This window comes from Caretta caretta, chromosome 1 (assembly GCF_965140235.1).
Source record: "Caretta caretta isolate rCarCar2 chromosome 1, rCarCar1.hap1, whole genome shotgun sequence".
NCBI classification, from domain to species: Eukaryota; Metazoa; Chordata; order Testudines; family Cheloniidae; genus Caretta; species Caretta caretta.
The window spans coordinates 101,082,227-101,096,512 of NC_134206.1; the positions used below are offsets into that span (position 1 = coordinate 101,082,227).

The 14,286-nt window shown below is 38.7% G+C and overlaps 1 protein-coding gene across 8 annotated transcripts in view; it reads left to right on the top strand.

Moving 5' to 3' along the window:
* PCCA (propionyl-CoA carboxylase subunit alpha) overlaps positions 1 to 14,286 on the top strand; it is a 435,625-nt gene that overhangs the window by 144,356 nt on the left and 276,983 nt on the right. For all 8 annotated transcript variants that reach the window (XM_048854281.2, XM_048854288.2, XM_048854316.2 and 5 more), the window contains one exon: positions 5,453 to 5,584. In XM_048854281.2, the coding sequence (XP_048710238.1) occupies positions 5,453 to 5,584 (132 nt within the window). The remainder of the gene's footprint in view (positions 1 to 5,452; positions 5,585 to 14,286) is intronic.

Sequence of the window (14,286 nt, forward strand, 5' to 3'; positions counted from 1 at the left end):
ATGACCCAGCACATGTTGTTTGATTTAAGAACACTTTCACTGCAGATTTTGCAAAATGCAAAGAAGGTACCAATGTAAGATTTCTAGAAATAGCTACAGCTCTCGACCCAAGGTTTAAGAATCTGAAGTGCCATTTAAAATCTGAGAGGGATGAGGTGTGGAGCATGCTTTCAGAAGTCTTAAAAGCGCAACACTCAGACGTGGAAACTGCAGAACCCGAACCACCAAAAAAGAAAATCTAGCCTTCTGGTGGTGGCATCTGACTCAGATGATGAAAATGAACATGCATCCGTCTGCTCTGCTTTGGATCGTTATCGAGCAGAAACCATCATCAGCATGGATGCATATCCTCTGGAATGGTGGTTGAAGCATGAAGGGACATATGTATCTTTAGCGCATCTGGCATGTAAATAACTTGCGACGCCGGTTACAGCAGTGCCATGCACGTCTGTTCTCACTTTTGGGTGATGTTGTAAAGAAAAAGCAGTCTGCATTATCGCCTGCAAATGTAACCAAACTTGTTTGTCTGGGCAATTGGCTGAAGTAGGACTGAGTGGACTTTGTTTTATTTTTGAATGCAGTTATTTTTTTTTACATAATTCAACATTTGTAAGTTCAGCTTTCATGATAAAGAGATTGCACTACATTACTTATATTAGGTGAATTGAAAATACTATTTCTTTTGTTTTTTACAGTGCAAATATTTAATAAAAAATAAAGTGAGCACTGTACACTTTGTATTCTGTGTTGTAACTGAAACCAATATATTTGAAAATGTAGAAAACATCCAAAAATATTTAAATAAATGGTATTCTATTATTGTTTAACAGTGCAATTAATTGCGGTTTATTTTTTTAATTGTGCAATTAATCGCAATTAAGGTTTTTTTTAATCTCTTGATAGCCCTAATTATAAATTTGCTCTTTACAAAAGTAGAACCACCAAAATTCCTCTTGTTGTAGTTTGCTTTTGGGTATACAGGAAACAACTGACAAAACTTTATCATTGGGTACATGACCATTATATTTCTGAACAAAATGCAGATGCATGTTATGCTGAATTTATGGTGAGACCTGAATGTAACAGTGTAAATGCAAAGTGGAAACGTCGCAAGCGTTGGTGTTCAATAAGTCTTCAAGTTTTGAATATATTTTTTAATACGTATGTGGGAAAGAGAAAAGTTGGAAGCTGTCCTTGATATTTAGTATAACAGGAGTTTGACATATCAGCTGAAAAGGATTTGGTCTGCTTTTTGGCAACTTAGTTTGGGTATTTGTTGAACTTTTTGCAGTTTCATAGGTGTGTTGCAGAACACAATGTGCAGAGTCCCACATTTTGTGTGATCTTGACACACTTTATAGTGAATAATTTAGGCAATTGGAAAGAACTAGATGGGGAAGTGACCCACTGTAGCTAGACTAGGGGAATGAAAAACAGGTGGTGCTTTTCTGTCTTCTGTTGAGATTTTTAGAGTAGTTTTATGGGAGGACAAAGATTTTGAGTTGTCAGATGCACAGGACAGTGAGTTGGTGCATGTGTCGAAAGGGAGATTTTTCCCCTCTTATTTTTAGAAAGCACAAGTTTTAAACTCTACTTTTGAAGATAATTTAAGGTTTTTTTTTTTAAAACCCATGGTTTTTTATTTCTTTATTTATGCAGGTACTTTAACTTTCTTGAACTCAAGGTGTAGGAATGTTGTGAGTCTGTCATATCTCCTGCAAGTGTAGAACGTAGGTTTATTCTGGAAGTCCTAAAGTGGACTCATCTAGAATCTGTTCTTCCTTGGTAGCCCTGCTTGCATTAGAGGACAAAAAGGCAGCACAGAAGTTTTATTTGTTGTAACTGTGGACTCTGTGCAGCACAGTGAGAAGTGGCCTGGCCATAGGATCCCGTTCATGATGTCTTCTTATGGAGAAGTATTCAGAGTTTGATCCTGTGAGCTGCTAAACTCTGGCTCAGATCCAGTAAACGTTTACGCATGAGCTTAACTTTAAGCCTGTGATTTGTCCCAAGTCAGTGTGACTACTTACGTGCTTAAATACTTTGCTGAATTGGGGTCACAATAGTCAGCTCCTTGTAGAACTGAGTCCGTAATGCTTTTCTCTACACTTCTAGGTGAAATTCTTTTCTTCATCACTTTTTCTGCTCCTTCTCTTTTTTTAGCTTTTTTCCTTTCTTCCTCATCCCTCCCACCTTCCCAGGGGTGAAAGTAACATTCAACACTTACTGGTATGGGGGCTGGCTCTGGCCCCTGGAAGGGGTGGGGCCTTGGGTGGAAGGGGCGGGGCTTGGGGAGTCAGTGTCCCCTAGCCAGCCCATCAGCGCTGCCTGGCCCATGCTGCCCGGGGCTCCAGCAGCAATTTAAAGGGCCCAGGACAGCTGCTCCTTTTGCCTCCCCCCTTCCCCCCCCATCGGTGGGGGGAGGCAAAAGGAGCAGAAAGAACAGAAAACAGGGTTGTTTTTATCTGTTTACGTTCATGTTGTCTATTTCCTTAAATCTATTTAAAGACTTAAGCCCTAAACTGACTTCTTCTGAAACCAAATCTCAATTTAATGTTGCAGGTTCTCATTAAACCATTCTATAACCACTCCAACAAGCCCCTTAGCATTATCCATTACTTGACTCTCTTAAAATAGCCTTTTTAGTGGCCCTCAATTCAGACTATATCTGAATTTTTTTTCTGAACAAAGTGGTTGATGTTCAGAACACCCCCTTTCTTCCTGGTGCTCATCCCTAAGATCAACTGTTTATTTCATTTCAGTGAGAACATTTTACCATCTCTGCATTCTAAGCAATCCCAAAGAGACCATTTTATAACAAATAATGCACATTGATTGTTATTTTGCAACATCGTGACATTGCATTTTTCATATTTTGGTGTTTATATTAATTGTTTGTTCTTTATTGACACATCAATAAAATGTGAAGACATAGCTACTGTGACATCAGCCATAATAATAATAAATGATTACATTGTCTTGAAAGGATAAGATAAATAGGTGGCAACCCAACATGCCCATACATCCCACACATAAAATTAACTTTAACTTTGTAGTTAGATGTTGATAGATGTTTGGCTCTGTGTGTGTGCCCTCTGTGTGCTGCCCTAGCCCTAAGCAGACAGCTGGCATGGCAGACCTTGAGTGAATCACTCAGTGTCCACAAAATCCGTTAAGGCATGAAGGCACCAGCCCAGGTTTATTGTCGATGAAGCAAAGTACTATTATCCCTCAGCCTCTACCAGATCACTAATACATGTATGCCCATAACAATGGACCAGCTCGGTGAATGGTGGGACTTTCCGTTCCTCCCTAGGCCAGCCAGAAATACTCCCTCTGATACAAACAAGTTAGTACTGCTCCTCTAACATAGTAAGTTACTGCCCCATGACATGGCTAGTTATCCATCACCTTGTACATGTTGGTTTGATCAAAACATCTTTATTACATACTGTCATCCTAACCTTATTTTTTAGGAGGGGTCAGTGTGTTCCTGTTATCCTTGGGGAATGTTTTTGTACTATCCTTGATATTGGAATGTTCTGGTACCACTTGATATCTGGATGTGTTTGCATGAGTACTCTGTGACTAGCACTTATTATTTTTCTGCAATATCAGCCCTGTTCTTGCCAGATTCTGTGAGTAGGTCCTGCCTCATACCTGGCCTCTGATACAAGGGGTTATGACTTAGGCTCTCTTCCTACTAAATTCTCCCATTTTTTTGTCTTTTTACGGGGAGGATGTTTACCCATCATCCCGGAAAAGCATGATGCTTGGACTGAAGATGGCCCAGTGGGCTAAACACTGTGATGTGGCCACCTTACTTTTCCATCTATATATTCACACCCCATCTGTCCCTTAGTCTGCACTTAGTCTGGACAGATTTTATTTTCCAATCGTTTTTAGTCCCCTATAGTGGACGTGGGAATGTTAGGCCTGGCACCATGACTGAGGCTTGGGGTGTAGAGTCGTACTTTGATAACCTGTGGGTGACATGAGGAGGCCTTTATACTTAGTTGGTGGTCAGTGAGATGGGCGTTGGTCAGGGTTATAATATACACATGTGTATATGTTTATACCTTAAGCATTTATTATAGGGCACATGTGATTCAACACACCTCACAGAGTATCCAAGTATACAGATGTCCAACAGCCTTTACAAACTGGTATAAGTACAAATAGTTGCTTTAAAAATATTAATAAGCATTTGATTATTCCTTATAATGATTATTCATTACTGTGGCAGTGTTGATGGTGGCCAATCTGGGTCATTCCACAAATTTTAAAGCACAAATTCTGAACTTCAAAATAGTATCAGTGTTAAATGGCAACTGTGAAAATATTGGTATTCAGTAAGCTGTCCTTCCTCAACACTTTCAGTTGTGGTGGTTAACTTTTGCTGCTTAACTGATTATTCAAATAGAGAGAGGCTCTTCTCTTTTAAATCAAGCCAATGGGAAAAGCCCTACAGTCTGGCATGACTACTCTTTTGATGGTTAACCTTAATCCTCCTTTGATCCCCATATAAAATTTTAAATATCTTAATAATGTAATTGTTCTGGCTCTAATTTTTGAGTACAAAGGACACACAAGCTTTTTCCTTTTCTGTGTATGCGCACAAACATAGTGTAAAGTAGTTACTTTCACCAAAGGTGATTATAATGGCATTGCCAGTGGAACTGCATAATATTATCCTTAAATAGAGGATGCTAAGAAACTGTTATGAAAGGTACATTTTTCACTTAAGAAAACCCAATTTTGTTGGCTAGCATCATAGGGGATAAATGAGGAAAAATCATATTTTAATACTAGTAGCATGAATTAATTTTTATGCTACCCTACATCCAGCTGAATGTGGAAAACCACATTTGTAAGATTTCACTTGTCTGAAGGATGCATGCAAATATTATATTTTCCATATTGCAGTATTTTCAATATTTTTTAAGTTCAGTCTTCAAAGTTTTTTAAAATGTTAAATAAAAGACTTTATACTTTCATTTTGATGTTGGATAAGGCTTTGGTTTAAAGAATGCATAATGAAATCCCGAACTGTATTATACTTTAGTAAGCAATCTTTATAAGTCACTTTTGGCTATTTCGATCGTTGGTTAACTGGACTCCTCTCACTCAAGGGATATTTCTAATTTTCAAGCTGGAATACTTTGACTTTCTGCTGTTTTCTTTGGCCTGGCTTTGATTTATACAGACACAGATTATAGGGGCTTTGAATCTGTGTGTATGCATGTTTAACAAGTCCATATACATTTTTAATGTACCAGCTCAAATGCTTCTTCCCTTTTAGTTATGTTTCTTCATAAATATATTATTTTCCAAATAAAGTTTCATTAAGAAATTTAGATTTTTCTTGTGTAAACCCATAATGAACTCCTGCTTAAGGATGTTTTCTTTTGTTTTGTTTTGTTTTTAATTTAAACCTTCATTGTCTCCACAGGCATCAGAAGGTGTCACCTTTATTGGACCTGACACACATGCTATTCAAGCTATGGGAGACAAGATTGAAAGCAAATTATTAGCCAAGAATGCAAAGGTCAACACAATCCCTGGCTTTGATGGAGTGGTCAAGGTGAGAAACTGTTTAACTGCTGTCTCTCCTCTATGGGATCTGACATTGTTTAAATAAAAGTACCACTCTCTTCAGAGGTGTGATATAGGATGCAATTATAAATTCAATATTCCAACTTCAGTAGAAGATCCAATGAAAAATGTCATTGTCCTGATATTTTCAATGGCAAAAATGCTTCTGAAGAGGAAGAGCTATTGGAAGAATAGAATGAATTGTCAAATATTAAGCAGGATGCCATGGACGGCATATGAAGTGTGGTTCCTCAAAACATCTCACGTTTTAAATTACATTTGAGATAGTTAAGACCGGGGAATATGAGTTTAATACACCAGATGTAGTTTGGTGGTTGTGTGTGTGCGTGCGTGTATGCATATATACCTTGATGTGTGTTTTTCTTCCTTCATTTTCCTCCAGTTGTATTAACTTTATTGGCATGACCTAGGTAAAGTGTTGCCAAAGTTAATATGTTAAGTATTTGTGGGCAGCACAGGTTTCGCAGTGGCGTTTGATACACCATGTGTATTTTGTATTTCTCCCCAGTACTAAGTCAGTTGTAGACTACCTTATATTATGAGACTGTTTCTATAAAAAAGCTCTTCCTTTTCTTCCAGACTTATAAGCAGTGTTTCTTCCTTGCTTTTAGTAGGAATTCTTACACTATTTCCCATAGGTTGTTCCACCATCTTAGCTGTGTTTCTGTGTCTCGTACAGTGAAACAGAAAATGTTTTGATTTCATCTCTCCTTTGACATATTGTGATGTTGGTCTTCTGTTTTTCTGCCTTTGTGTGTTTCTGTGAATAGGCTACATAACGGGGTTATAATACAAAATTGTTTTCACATGCTGAAAACTTGTTGAAACTTTCACCTTTTGGGGTGAAATTTCTCATGGTTGGTCTTCAAGTTGAATTTTTGGGGTAATTGTGAGCAAATATCCCTTCATCTGTTTTTGTTATGGGAAAAGGGGGAAATATATTTCCCATTTAAAAAAAATTCTGATCAATATTTTTTTAATTTAGCGGAAGCCAAAAACAGCTGAAGTTTATAATCTTGACACTTGGCATTGACCTGGTCCTCATAAGGCTTGTGTACATTATGAAATATTGTTGTGTTTTGAAGATGATTGTGAACAAATGAATTTCTTGACACAATGCTGACCATGATTTAGGGCTTGTTTACATGGGGAATTTAGTGCAAAATATCTAGGGTGGGAATTTAAAGTTCAAGAGTCCCTTTTTATGGTGTTAATCCTCATCCAAAATGGATTAAGCTAAACTGCACAAAAGTATTATTTGCACAAAATAAGTGCATCCACACAAGGAGATGGTACGGAATACTCACTGATAGCTATACCGTACTAGCTATTCTGGGCTTTTCCCCCGTAGACAAACGCTTAGTGATCTGCACAGACCAAGACACATAGTGTTCAGCATCATGTCAGTTAACCAGTATTAAACCCTTCTGGGGTTTTTTGCTGGAAGGAATGAGTGACAGAGAGATTAATGAGAGAGAGGGAGGTAGAGAGGACGTGATGCAGGGAGAAATTGAAAGAACATATTCTATGGAGCTGGGAGCAGAGGTAGTCCTTCACCTCCAAGTTCTGCGTTTTCACTAAGGGTATGTCTACACTGCCCATGTTACAGCGTGGCCATGGCAGTGCTGTGATGTGGGCAGTGTAGACACGGTTTATCGCCAGGGGAGAGCTCTCTTGGCGATTAAAAACAAACCAACAGCAAACCCCCCCCACCCTGAACGAGCGGTGGTAGCTTTATTTCTGGGAGCATGGCTCCTGGCTATAAAGCACTGTCTATACTGGCACTTTTCAGTGCTAAAACTTTTGTCACTTCACAAGGTGTTTTTTCACACCCCTGAACGACTAAAGTTTTAGCTCTGAAAGTGGCAGTGTAGAAACAGCCTAAATCTAGTTTTTCCTGCAGCAACAGAAGCCAGCCTGGGTTTTACACAGGTAGCTTTGCTTCCATTATGCTTTCCCCACAGCTTTACAAAACCATTTTTGCCTATGTGGCTGCCTCTTTGAATTGGCCTGAGAGTGACCTAGATAATGACTGGACGCTGGATGCTAGTCACTGTGGATCTGCATACACTAGGCAAAATAACATTGCTAGTGCTGGTGATGGAAACGCCTGGGGCCTGCGATGTCTGAAGGACTCATTTGTGTTCTCAAATAAGTGTTCACAGGCATTTCACAATGGCATTACCATCCATGAGAGTACACTGCCTTGGATCAAACCTTTATAAAGCCACTATCTACACTGGTGTGCTCTCTGCTGGTGCAGTGCTAATGTTGTTTGGAATGCTGAGATGTTGCATCAGTAACAGGTCATCTTGGATCCATTGCAGGATTCTATATCCTGTCTTTCAGCAACGGCTCCATACAAGGTTTGGAAGACTTAGCAACAGTCTAGCTGTTACCCAGCTGAGCTCCGCTCTTCCTGGTAACTTGTCCCTCATTCTAACAATCCTAAGGGCAAGTAGGGACTGCAACTGGAAAAAAATCTGATAAGTGGGGCTCATGGAGTTGAATATTCATAAATAGCTTTTATTTTATACATGAAACCATCAAATGTTTATGGAACACTTTATATTAAAAATTATCATACAGTTGTTTTGTTTGGCTATGTCCACAGTGGCAAGTGAAAGACAAAACTTGTGTCGTTCAGAGGTGTTGGAAACCCCCACCCCCGAAAGATGAATGTTTTGTCGATGACAAGCACCAGTGTGAACAGCACTAAATGTGAAGAGCACTCCTGCTGATAAGGCTAACACTGCTCATTGGGGATGGGAGTTTCTTGTTGGCAGGAGAGCCGACAGACAGCAGCTACACTACGCTCATTTTAGCGGCACAGTGTAGACACAGCATTAATGTTTTTAGGTACTGGTTGTTTTATGCTATTGTAAAATATCAAGCCTACAAAATCAGGATAAGTGGTTAGTAAACACTAATGACACAACTAATAAAACTAATGGGGGGAAAATAACTGACTATATGTAGTTATGCCTGAGGCCTGTGGTTGCAATGTTTTTTGGAAAACTAGCTCAGAAACTTCCAGAACCTGAAAAAATGAATGGAAAGAGGATCACTAGTGATATGTTTGTATTAGTATGTGGATGACAGGCAGCTGCATGTGACCTTTATGCCAAATATAAACAATGCCATCTCCCAGCCCTCAATGTTTGGATGGGATCAGCACCTACTTGAATGAAGAGCAGTGTCCCTGAAAACTTCTGCCACCCCTGCCCCCCAAATCCTCGTAAAACAAAACTCACTAATCAGGTTACATTTCCTACCTTCTGGGGAGAAAGGAAAATTGTTTCTTTTTGATCCTTGTGAGATTCCTGGATATCAGAAACAACCTGTAGAGATGCTTATTAGACAACACTGCTTCCACATGAAATAAAGACTTGAACAGAAGAGAGGTTGACTTGACTGGAAAAGCCTGAGACACTATATACGTGGAGGAACAGCCGTGTTAGTCTGTATTCGCAAAAAGAAAAGGAGTACTTGTGGCACCTTAGAGACTAACCAATTTATTTGAGCATGAGCTTTCGTGAGCTACAGCTGATGAAGTGAGCTGTAGCTCACAAAAGCTCATGCTCAAATAAATTGGTTAGCCTCTAAGGTGCCACAAGTACTCCTTTTCTTTTTATATACTTAGACCCATGGGAAGTACCCAATCAACCAAAGTAGGATGAGAATATCTGCCTGTGATTGCCCTTGAATCCCTGATTGGAAGGAATCACAACAGATGTGAACCTGTTTATTGTGGTATCCACTTGGATCCCGAAGTGTTACAGGGCGTTTAGTCCCTGGTAGACAGTTTTCTTGATCAGTCAGCTAGTGTGAGGAACAGCTCTGCATTCCGTTTGCCAATTCAGCCAGGAAGTGAGGGGCAAGGCAGTGAGGCGCTCAGTGGATACTATCACAGGAGCTGCATGCAAGGGAGGGGATGAGGAGCTAAAAGCATGGTGTTTGGGTCTCAGACTTGTTTTTAACTTTGCATTTCTGCCTTTCTAGTGGCCATCCACTTGGCCAGTGAGCAGGAAAGCCTTCAGGCTCTTTTGTGTTTGAATCCCTACCTGACTCTTCATCAGGACAAGGTAGTCATGAGGAGTGGGATTTTTAAAGACACAAAGGGCTTTTATGTTCTCTAATTCCACTGAAAGTCATTGGGAGTTGGATGCCTAACTCCCCTTTGTGCCTAAATCTGTTCTCCTTTTTACTTACCAAGATGACTTCCTCTTTCCATTTGGAAAGAAAAATGCCTTCACACTCTTTGTGTGAAGAGAGCTTTGCATGATACTGTAAAGATCACTTCACAAGTTAGAAAGACAGACGAGGGTTGTTGTTTTTTGGTGGACAAAAAGGCATAAGAAAGACAAAAAGAAAAGGAGTACTTGTGGCACCTTAGAGACTAACCAATTTATTTGAGCATGAGCTTTCGTGAGCTACAGCTCACTTCATCGGATGCGTACCGTGGAAACTGCAGCAGACTTTATATATACACAGAGAATATGAAATAATACCTCTTCCCACCCCACTGTCCTGCTGGTAATAGCTTATCTAAAGTGATCATCAGGTGGGCCATTTCCAGGACAGTGCTTCACTGTCTTGTTCAGTTCAAGACTACATTAAGGAAGACTACATTGCTCAGAGTGAAGAGCTGTCTGTTTGTTAATTGTCATTTAAACAGTGCTGCGAAATGTACAGGGTGCTTTACAAATCTAGAGTAGAACATGTCCCCTTCCTCAAATAGCTTATCATTTAAGATAGCGGTTTTCAACCTGGGGCCCATGGACCCAAGGGCGTCTGTAGACTATGCCTAAGATTTCCAAAGGGATCCGCACCGCCATTAGAAATTTTTTAGGGGCCCGCAAACGAAAAAAGGTTGAAAAATCACTGATTTAAGATATGAGACAAATAAAGGTCTAAACACAGCACAACAGTTCAGGTAGGAGAGGCTGTGGAGAGGTTATAGGCCAGGAGAACAAAGTACTGTATAGTAGAAAGGATTCTTTCAAGGATTCGTCTTTAAGAAGAGTTTTGAAAAATGGAAGAAGAGGGTGCCTGGCATACAAGAGATGGGAGCCTGTTCCCAGGGGAGTGATCAGCATAAATGAAGGTCTGAAGTCAAGAGTGGAAGAGGGAGATGAAGGGATCATTGAAGATAGAGTATTGGAAGAAGCAGTGAAAGTGAGTTGTGGAGTAAGAGAAAATAAGAGCACAGCTGTGGGTGAGAGCAGGATTATACAAGAAGATGAGGAGCTTGAATCTGATACAGTAAGATAAAGGGAGTCCGTAGGGGATATTCAAGGTTGTGGGGCATCGGTTTGAGAACATGAGGACTTCAGCAGGTATTTTGGTTAGACTGGGGCCTGGTCTACATCTTAAAATTTAGGTCAACATAGCTAAATCTTCCAGGAGCATGAAAAACCCACACCACTGAGCGACATAGCTATGCTGACCTAACCCCCAGTGTAGACGCAGTTATGCTACCAGAAGAATCCTGTGGTGCTGTAGCTTTGCTGGTATAGTCTCTGTAGTGAATAGATGGCATTAAATGGGAGAGGTGAGAAGCAGAGAGGCTAAAGAAAAAGGTTACAATAATAATCAAGGTGAGCAATGACCAAACTGAGTGGTGATAAAGAAGTGTATGTGGGTTTCTCGCAGTGGGGAAAGTGACAGAAGGCAAGATTTTACAGGTTAAAGAAATGTGAGGGACAAACTGGGTAGTGGGGAGGAGGAAAGAGGCTGTAGTGAAAGGTGGGAGTGGGGAAGATAGTGGAGAAAAGTTTTTATTGCTGGATAGTGTCCAGTTTACTTGTACAGCAAGTGCCGCAATGCTGAATGTGGGTCCAGTAGGTTAATATCTGTAGATGAAATCCTCTCCCCTCTGAAATCAATGGGAGTTTTGACATAGATTTCAGTGGGGTGAAGATTTTTTGGTTTGTTTTGGTTTTTTCCTACATAGCCATTTCAGTATGTTTTTGAGCTGGGTAGTGATGTTAAAATGCCCCCTAAACCTCTCGCAAAATAAATATTGGACGTTAGTAACTGCTTACCTATTAGTTTAGATTTTCCAAGTTCCTCTACACCACCAAACATTGCCGTCCCTGAAAAATACGATGTAGTTATTCCTAAGTAATAAAAATTGTATAGCTCCCAAAGTCTCTCAACTAGTTCAGCTAGTCAATCCACTTCATCACAGTAGTTCTACTTTTGTCCTGTCTCCATTTGCTGGTACCTGGGAAAGAAGAATTTAAACCAAATGAACACGTAAGAAATTTCTATTTAATTTAACAAAAATGACTTTTTAATGCCCTTTTAACTTAACCATGGTGAACTCAGCCATTAGTAAAAACATAATCGTTAATGTGACTTTTATATCACTTTTTTTATTAATTGTCCAAACTAGTAAAAAATGTAATAACATAAAATAATATGCTAGAATTGTATAGTTTTTTTATAATTAATCTGTTTTAAACAAAAACTAGTGTAGCTTATGTGTATTTACAGGAAACAACAGTACACCAATGAAACCTTTGCAAAAGATGAAATTCATTAAAATATTTTTAAATATTTTTTTAATACTCATGTTTTCTTTGTATATTTTCCACACATGATCTTATGCATTGGGTAATACCTTATTTGTGATACTGATTTTTTTTTCCCATGGCAACTATGCAGTGTCTGTCAGAACTACTCAGCACCAATAATCTAAAAATAACTGCCTTAAATTTTTATTAGAACTTGGACACTTGCCATATTTATGTAATGCTCAAATAAAATGCACTGTATTAAAATTTACTGTTTCAGGGAAAGAGATCAAAAGGCAGTTGTTAGAGACTGGATTATGCTAGTTGTTTATGCATTTTTCCAAACAGTTTCCATCTCCTCTCTCTTTTTAGAATTCTAAAACAAACAAACAATATCTTCTGTTTCTAAAGCAGACTTTGAAAGCTAAAAAATTTGAATATGCGTTGAATTGCTATTGTGAAGCTCTTTTAATTTTAATACATTACAACTGTTAACTAAATTGATGTTAAAATAGTGTAAATAAGTGATATCCTTGCTGGTAGACTTCTTAAATCTGTTCCCCTCACTGTTTTTCAGGATAAAATGATTTGAGGCAATTAATGCGATGCTCCTCATATTGCACTATTTATTCTTTAAAATTGTTGACTGTATATATAAAACAATCATGTCTCTGCAAAGTTGTCTTCCAGTGATTTGCTGCTTGTTTTTCTTTGAACTTGCAATATACATTAGCCACTTGTTTGCAGGTAACTAAGTGAAAAAATTTATCCTATTTGCTTCCCCCTCTCCCAATTCTATTTTGCAAATATATGACTGAATTTGCAAGAGAAAAGAAATGTAAAAGTTTCCTTCTTGACTATAATCGTGGCTCTTCATCAGTCATCACTCTTCCTGCATTTTGTTCAAGAGGCTCTAATTGTCTGCATTTGGCAGGTTTAACACTTCCTGACAGAGAGGCTATTAAGGGGAAGTATTCTCGCATAACTGTCACAGGCAGGAACAAAGAACCTTCAAACTCAATGTGTGGAAACCACTAACATTCTTAAATGACCCTTTTCATGCATTTTTATCCCTTTAAGCTAAAATTTGGAGAGTGCAGGGTCATGGAAAGCAGCAAGGTGTAATAAAACAGTAAACCTTGATTTTATTTTGTAGATTTATCTCTGACTTAAAAACAATTGTTATTTGGAAAAATCTCATTAACAGATGTGACTGCTTGGAGTAAAAAGACTTAAAACTGATGTAGCTTTCAGGACTGCTTTGAACTTAACAAGCACCGATTTGTGGAGCAGACTAGCTAATGAAAGGAAATTAAATTTTCTGACAACTTCCCCTGCCAGCCTCCTTATTCTTCATGGGGTTGTTACTAGGTACTGAAGACTTTTAAAGAGGATTTTGTTTTATTATTGGGCATAAATGAACCAGGTATGAACATTTTGTATGTATTTAAAAAAAATTCTGACCTGGGTGCTTTTAAAACGAATTGCCTTGAAAGCTTTAAAAATATTGAATTTCATTTTAATGTTAATAAGTCAACCCCTTAAGCTTCAGACGCACTTAGCAGCTGGTGGTTTCCAGACATTACTGCCTTCCATTCAAATCTTTTAATATATGTCACAGAATAGTATAAATATTAGCAAATTTGGATGGAATTTTCAGATTTAACCCATGCCACGATCATATAAACATTTTTCTTTTTACAGTATCATGATGGAAATATATTGTTGTAGGTGAAGGGATGTGGAATTAAACTACTGAATGAGATAGAAACTTAGGCTGTTACAAGTGAACCTGTGCTGAAAGTACCTTGGGAGAATCATTTTACTTCCCCGGCTTCCCTCTCACACACACTCCATTACACTTTTCCTTTCCTTGCCCCCCTCCCCCCCCACTCCATGTTGTGGATACAGACTAACACGGCTACCCCCTGATACTTTCCTTTCCATAGTATGAGTCAGCTGATGCAATATAGATGGTGACAACAAAAGAACTTTGCTAATTAATAGTATCTTACAAACTGTTTTTGATCATCATGGAAACCATTATTTGAATTTATGCATTTCAGACCACAGTTCAAAACCCTAACAAGTTACATTAAAGCATCTGTCATGAGGCTAAAAACTGCAAAACTGAAGTTGATGTGAATTT